This window comes from Telopea speciosissima, chromosome 1 (assembly GCF_018873765.1).
Source record: "Telopea speciosissima isolate NSW1024214 ecotype Mountain lineage chromosome 1, Tspe_v1, whole genome shotgun sequence".
Lineage (NCBI taxonomy): Eukaryota > Viridiplantae > Streptophyta > Magnoliopsida > Proteales > Proteaceae > Telopea > Telopea speciosissima.
This window is the reverse complement of record NC_057916.1, coordinates 10,726,682-10,734,979: the sequence shown is the minus strand read 5'-3', so window position 1 is coordinate 10,734,979 and position 8,298 is coordinate 10,726,682. Positions and strand designations below refer to the sequence as shown.

The window sequence follows — 8,298 nt, the reverse complement described above, 5'->3', positions numbered from 1 at the left end:
CCAAGGAAGCACAGGCTGTGATGTTTGTTCATATTCCTGCTCTTGCTAGAGTTATAAGATTTCCAACTAAAATCATTATCAATCCAAAGAACTCAAATTTTGTCTTAATATTGGTAACCGACATCAAGAAAGGGAAAATCTTAATGTAGCAGTCAACATAGAGAAATAAAACAAATTAAGGCCTACGGTTCAGTTTACTACTCTCAGTTCAATCTACTCTCCTGGTGCTGAGACTCCTTGCTTCAGCCTTTCCCTCTTCATTTTCTTTTTGGAGACAGGCTTCTTTTTCCTTGGTGGAACTGTCTTCTGAGCATATATGTAAAGGACATAATTTCCAACAAGGAAGACCAATAATAAGCCCACAACAAGAAGCAGAACTATTAGACCTGGGTTGAATCCTTTTGCTTCTGCATCCTTCATTGCTTTTCCCTATCCATTCATTGCAACATGAATAAACAATTTCAACAAAAATGAGAAGTTGAACATTGGGGGCCTACAACCATCTAAGAATATATTAAATTACAAGATAAACCTAGCAAATCCAAATGACAATTACAAGATTTAATCCACAGCCAAGTGCCATTGTTGAACAATCAGACAAGATTTCAGATGGATGGTAATATTTAACAGTTTATTAAATCTGATGTTGAGTTCTAAAGTTTTGATAGGGAACAGCCTGAAAAAAAGAGTCAAAAGTTGCATAATGTAAACAACTAGAGAACTTCTTTACCAAAAAAATAAACAACTAGAGAACTTCAAAAGCATCATACATTCTGGCCCGACTAACTTTCTCAATGACCTTCAGATAATCAAGCCAATTAGAACTTTTCTCCAACAAACTCAAAGAAATATCAGAGACTGAGGAGTGTCCATCAATTAATTGTTTGACTAGCAGTTCAAAGTTCTTTCTATAACATGGTAGTTTTTAGCTCTTGCTCTGTAAAGGTAAGATTCCATTTTTTGAGCTTTCTAAATACTTCTCTTCTCTTTGTTGGACTCATGAGAGTGGGCTAAAGGTGCAGCCTTCAAAGAACCACATGTGCAAATTCTAATTTCTAACATCATATTTTACAACTCAGCCTATTTTTCATCATACGCTACAGAAGCACCTATTTTTCATCATAGCTTGGTAATGGTTGGAGCAGCAAACTCAGAGTAGGCAAGAATCTCATTTTTTTGGTACTACGAAGGGGGAATTGGCCCCCCGAACCTCACAAAATTGTCACCTATTATTCTTGTCTTCTTTCATTAACCCATGATTACAAATTTCTTTCCTTCTCCTATCTCAAAAATATATGCAAGGAACAAAAAGATATTGGAGTTAATTTCGATTTCAGATTAACAATTAATTAAACCAAACAACCATGCATCTCCACTTCTTTAGACTTGCTTCTTTTGAATTGCCACATTCAAATTAAGTTTCCTTTCCCTTTTCTTTTTTTCTTTTTCTTTTTTTTTAGGGGGGGGTGGGGGGTGGGCAGGGGGAGTATCACAAATAAATAAATAAAGGTTCTAGAAATTGTACACATAATTTTGAATTCCATACCTACACCTAGTGCAAATAAATTTCAGGGAAACAGTAAAACTTAATTTAAAAATTGGGAGGGGGGTAGTATAAACATAAAAACACCATATAGAAGGATGGAAAGCATAATGATTTTAAAAAAAATGTGCAACAGACAGCAAACATATATATTAAACTTGATTAGGGGTTTCACTAACTGGCCCGCACCGGTAAGGCCGACCGGTCAAAGACAGAAACCGACACAACCGATTTGTAAATGTGCAGGGCTCAGGAACCAACCGATTATTATTCGGTCGTTCCGGTGCATAATAGGAGATCGACGGTCACCCGACTGACCTGACCGAAAGATGTGACCGAATGACTTTTTTATTGAAGCGGCAGAATGACTTAAGCATTAAAACATTAAACTCCATAGGTGTGATACACATATTGATATATAACAAATTTTATATATATATATATATATATATGGACGTGAGTGTGATATATATTGATATATAATATATTATATATTTAATGGATGTCGACCGACAGAAGTCACAGGACCACTAAAGTATTAAACTCCTGCTCCATCACAAACCCCAATTTCTTATTTCTCAACCGAAAGTCTGAAACTCTCCTTGAATGGTGAGAGGCGGAGAGCTATTACTGGGATGATCTCGTCTGTTCCACAGCAACAAAGCTTCCACCTCCTCAAATTGGTGAGAGGCTAAGAGCTCTTAGTGGGACAATCTTGTCTGTTATGCAGCGGTGCAGCTTCCATTGCTGCTAAAGCCTAAAGGTTTGATCTCATATTCTCATATTTCCTTTGTTTTTTCTCTCTCCGTTTCTATATTGACGAAATCCGAAAAGCTTCATATCTGGAAACTAAGCTTTGGAATTCTTGTGTCGATCTCTAAAATGCTATTGAATTTGATCATCAAGAAGATCACCAAAGAACAGGAAAAACTTTGCCAGAACTCCACCAATCTGCTATTTTTAGCAAGTGATGACACCGGCTATTTCTTTGTCTGATCTTGCAGAGATTATACAAAGCCCGATTATGGCCCGGTGACTGACTGACCGACCGAATGTTACCGTATCCATGCCTAGCATCTGAAGGCCTGATTACATAACCGGTTGGGAATGGTGCAAGCTCTTAAATAGAGGGTGGCTGATTAGGCCCGACCGAAACTGGTTGACACCCTTACACTTGGTTAGAAAAAGCATTGTGAAATATTTTTTACAAAACATATTAGTCAAAAGCCGCAGATCAAAAACCCCCTTGGGGTAGGGCATGGAAGGGCTTTTGGCTTGTAATTAACACAGGCAAAGTCAAAGTTCAAAAAAAAAATTTAAATTAATCCTCAGCCTTATCCCAACTAAATGGGGTCTGCTACATGGATCATTGTTCTCCAATTAGCTCTATTCATAGTCATACTTGTTACTAGTCCTAAGCATAGTTCAATATCTCGCGATATATCGGTATCTCAGGCCTACCGAGATATCCGAAATATACCGAAATATGGTATTTTTTCTGCCATATTTCGGCACTCCATCTCGATGGGTTTTTGGCCATATTAAGGCCTGATACTTCATGTACACCCTTATTTAAGCTAAATAAACACATTTACACCTTAATATTGCAAAAAAAATGAACTCAAAGTGGTGTTTTGGGTTTGCACCCTTGATTGACTGTATACGGTCGGACCCTGATGTATAAAATAGTTAACTACATATTGTTTAAGTACTAAAAGACATAATAAGAAATCTAAACAAAGTAATGAAACAAAAATAAAATCAAATGTAGCCTTTAGTTTAAACTTTAAAGTTTAAACTCATAAAGTCATAAGTGCATAAGTCATAACTCATAAACTTCATAATAGTCAATAGTTTAATACTCAATACACATAGTATTTCTACGAAATTTACCGAAATATACTGCTCAATACACAGTATTTCTACAAAAGATTCCGAAATATCTACGAAATTTGACCTTTTTTCATTTCGGAAGCCCATCTCATATCGGTACTGTCGAAATTACCGAAATTTCGACAATATGTCGCGAAATTTTGTACCATGGTCCTAAGCTATGTATGATGAAGATAAGTCGCTTAGGAATTATTTTAGTAGAAATAAGCTTTGGGTAGGGTCATATATGTATTGGGACTTTGATCCCATGGGTTTATTTTGTAATTGACTAATTTAATGAGCCTAAAATATGGGTAGAAAGTAGGAAAATACTTTATTCGTTTAGTTAGAGTCCTATTTTGAGTCTATTTTCTTTATTATTTCACTCTCTTAATTAATTTAAGTTAACTTATTAGTTAAGGATAGGGTTAGGCCTTTCCTTTTTAGTGTCTAAGTCTATTTTTGAGTCTTCTATATAAGTTTGTACGGGAGACCAGCATTGTACACGAATTTGATTAATGAAATATTAGTTAAAACCTTTGTGAAAATCCTGAGATAGGATGGGTGAGATGCCTAGGCTGAGATAGCCAACCCCATCTTTCCCCATCCCCTTCCATTGGTTCTTGATTCCAAATCCTAATTTCAATTAAATTGAGTTTAAGAGTACTACAAGCTGCTGGGATTTCTTTCAACTGATTGTCACATCGATTTTTTGAAGATTATTACATCAAGATCATTGTTGCTTCAACAGGTTACAATTTATTTTTTTTTTTATTTGTTACTTCAACCAAGGAAATTGTTCCCTCATTTGAGTTTCCACCCCCTATTTTTAGTTCCCATTGTCCTCTTGGTTCCCTCATATGATCTTGTTTATTGGAGGGTTTTTTATTTGATCCTGCCTAGGATTAGACCTATTCAGGTTCTAGTCTTACATTAATGTATGTCTTTCCTCACCACTTCTGCTAGAGTCATTTTAGGCGTACCCCTGCCTCTTTTAGCTCCTTCAATCTGAACCAAATCACCCTTCATACTGGAGCATTCAAAGGCCTCAGTTGCACATATTCATGCAATCATGCCACTTCAAAACGACTTTCTCGCAACCCATCATGTATCAGAGCTACTCCTAAATTAGCTCTAATTTCTTCATTCCTTATTTTATCTTTTCTAGTTTACCACTCATCCATCACAACATCCTTGTTTCAGCTGCACCAAGTTTGTTCATATGTTGTTTCTTCATTCTTCACTGCCGAAAATTCAGCTCCATACATCATTGTTGGTCATAGAACTGTCCTATAAAATTTTCCTTCTCATTTTTAAAGGAATATGTCAATCACACAACACTCCGGGTGCACACCTCCACTTTATCCACCCTATTCTAATTCTTTGTGCAAAATCATCCTCTATTTCTCTTTATTTATGATTTAACCTAGGTACCTAAAAATTTCAAAGCGCACCTAACTAAACTATAGTCAAAATCATCTACTAGATTAAGCATTTATAGGGTTCTGGTTTATCCAACTTGTTGCTAAACCATGTTCGGCCAGATCAGGCCTCCAAAGAACACATACATATGACATTGCTTTGAGCCAGGTGAAACTTGTGAGTGCTAAGCATTAGTACATAATAAAACATCCAAACATTTATAAAAGAAATTCAAAGAAGAACAATAAAGCAGTTTGAGAACCACAATGAAATTCAGGGGGGACTTTCCCATGAAACATTGGATGAATAATAACTGTGAAATGGAAATGTTCAATGGAGGGAAAAAAATCCCATGAGAAAGAAAGGTTAATTCACAAGGAGCAGAACATGTATAGCTCATGTTAATATCTTAATTCTGAAGTATCCTTGATGGAAGGCTAATAACAGATGGGAAATTAAAAGAAAACTCTTGCAACTAATTACTTCAGATGAACTCCTGAATTTCTACTTGGGTAAATTTTCTTTCTAAATTACCCTGGGCATTTAGACAAACAACAGCTAAAAGCCTGAAACAACATCAGTATCTGAATGCTCTTACATTCCTGCCTAATAAATCCAAGATAAGATTAAATCTCTCAGAATCACTTTCTTTACCAAGCCTGTTGCCTCCTACCCGCTAATAAGGATCCTCAAAATTCTATTTACCTCACAGGGATGTCACTAATGTTAACTCCTAATAGAAGAAAAATGCAAGACCTAAAATGATTGAATTTGCCCCTATGTCTGAAGATTCTAAACAACAGTACAAGATGAATGGCATATTTAGCAATACAAAGCCAATTCTTATATCAATCATTTTTGGCTTACCACCATTTTAACAGAAGTACATCATGTAAGTAGCTTTCTTCAATTTGTATAAATGTGGCGGTCATTACTCTGATTAAATATATAATATCATGCGCATATTATACAAAATAATGCACCCCTTATATGAATTCATGTCAAGTTCATGGAATGCAATTTTTTTTTGCATAATGAGATAGGTGTTTCTAGTAAGGATGAACAAAAACAATTATGGGAGGCTGAATAAGGTTCAAAACACAACAAGATCTTGGCATCATGCAAAGTGTGTTACATATATTCATTACATAAATAACAATTACTAGTATGTCAAAGTAATATGCACATAATGCATCAACATAATGGCATTGCCAACGCTTTAGCAGCTTGGCATGTTTGACAAGGATTTGACGATAGTAGATTAGTCCCTGTTTTGCTAATTAATTTAAGCACACTCCTGACATAAATCTGTCAAACCAGATGCCAAAAGATAGACTGCATACTACATAATTCAGGCCAAACCCGAAGAGCAACCAAAAACGGAAAAGGTGAGGGGTTTAGATAGACCGAAATCCGATAAAGATAGTTAACCAGACAATACAAAATTGGAGCTCCTCATGATAACGCATCGTCAAGATTTAAGATTTACGAAAACCTAGATGCAACCAGATCCCCATCAAGCATAATCAATAAAATGAAAGAGAGGAAAAGGCTTGGACTTGGAAAGATACCATGCGATCGAATGATGGAGGGACCTTATCAGCGAAATCAAAGTCTTCCGACATTGCTGGATCTCAAACAATCGACCCGCGGTAGACTTTCGAACCAACTGCAAAACCAAAATCAGAGATCATGAGATCAAAGGCACATTTAAACACAAACAGGAAACCTACCGTGAGAATGAGATCGCAGAAATCTTCAGAAACAAAACCATAGCTACGGATCTAACTCTTCGATTCGAAGATTTCAAAAAAAAAAAAACAGAAGAAAACGAAGATCGGTGAGTACCGTTTTAAAGCTTAACTTTTAACTGAAACGACGATTTTAGAAAATTAAAACGAGGGGATGAGGAACTGGGGGAGGGGGGGGGAGGGGTGGAGGATTTATTCTCCGGCGACCGGCGTTGATTTAGTGGTTGGGTTTGGGATCTTGTCGCCTATAATGCAGAAAAAAATGTTCACACGTAGAACTTCGATATGGCACTATGGAAATTTCTACCGTCAGATGTGAATCTTGATGATAACGCGGAAAGACAAAGCATCAGACAGTGTCCGTGTCATTAATCATTATCACCTATTGTATGAAGAATTTTTATCCTATGCTGTAACTGCACGGTGCATCATCGACTGGGTCACGGACTAGGTGAAGCGAATCGGTGACTCGCTTACACAGACACCTCAATAAAGCTTTGCTAATTGCTACTTAATTATTTAACTATTTCTCAGTTTGACTCGGAGGAATGACTGAAAGTTGTCGGTAAACGCAATTAGAAGTCAAATAAGAGGCTGAGGCATTGAGCCATTGAGGTCATTAATTTTTGCAGTTGTTGGTGGGAAACGGTTCATATAAAAGGGATATTTAATGTGGTGGTGGTGTTGATGGTAGTTGTAAGGAGGGGGAGGGGAGGGGAGGGGAGGGATTAAAATCCTTTGCAGTGCAGCCTGAGAGCTCGACATGTGGAAGAAGCTTCATACGAAACTCAATGCAAGGTATTTTTTTTTTCTTTCTTTCTTCTCAAGCTCAAGATGGTTGGATGTCGCAACGTCCATGTGTCGAACTCTCAACCCCGCATTGCAATGCACCACAAGATTAGGGCACTGCAAAGGATTTTTTCCAAGGGGAAGAGGGTTCCCATGCAGCCATGCAGCTCACGTGGGGGGAGAATCTACATGTCACATCAATGGGTGTTTTGAAAATTGTGTTATTCATATAGGAAATCCTTTGCAGTGCACTGTAGTGCGAGCCTGAGAGCTCGACACGTAGAAGAAGCTTCATCCAACGTGCGAACTGAATGCAAGGTAGTTTTTTTCTTTCTTTCTTCTCAAGCTCAAGACGGTTGGATGTCGCAACGTCCACGTGTCGAGCTCTCAAGCCCGCATTGCAATGCACCGCAAGATTAGGACACTGCAGAAGATTTTTTTTCTAGGGGAAGAGGGTTTCCATGCAGCCACGCTGCTCATGTGGGGGAAGAATCTACATGCCACATCAATGGGTGTTTTGAAAATTGTGTTATTCATAGAGGATCCAAATTTTCTCTCATAAAATGATAAAAGAAGGGGAAATTAATTTCGTCTAGTAGTGTGGCCTATGTCAGTGCTCCCTATGTCTATCTTTATTGGAATGAGAGATATAGATACATGGAGCACTGGGAAAATTATCTCCTCAATTTGCCTATCCGTCAATTTCCTCAATTCCATCTAATAGGGGGAGGTGGACCTCTCCTGGGCAATGGGGTAGGGTGGTCATTTTTGCACCCCCTATTAGATGAAATTAAGGAAATTGACGGGTAGGTAAATTGAGGGGATAAAGATCCTGGAGTACTGGCATAAATCGCACTCCCGAACTGAGAACCACTTTTTTAAATAAAAGAAAAAAAAAAAATCATGTGACATTGGCATTGT

At 37.4% G+C, this 8,298-nt stretch overlaps 1 protein-coding gene across 2 annotated transcripts; it reads right to left on the bottom strand.

Annotated features, from left to right (window-relative positions):
• Positions 1–75: 75 nt before the first annotated feature.
• On the bottom strand, positions 76–6,795 carry LOC122656272 (DNA-binding protein S1FA-like). Of its 2 annotated transcripts, none has more exons than XM_043850763.1 (3): positions 6,686–6,795; positions 6,433–6,506; positions 76–429 (listed from the first exon to the last, which is right to left on the bottom strand). In XM_043850763.1, the coding sequence occupies exons 2-3, from the start codon at positions 6,460–6,462 to the stop codon at positions 214–216; spliced, it is 246 nt and encodes an 81-aa protein (XP_043706698.1). In that variant the 5' UTR covers positions 6,463–6,506; positions 6,686–6,795; the 3' UTR covers positions 76–213. The 2 variants fall into 2 exon arrangements, with proteins under 2 accessions (XP_043706698.1, XP_043706691.1); XM_043850756.1 differs by having other exon boundaries at positions 6,409–6,506; positions 6,686–6,744.
• Positions 6,796–8,298: the final 1,503 nt, after the last annotated feature.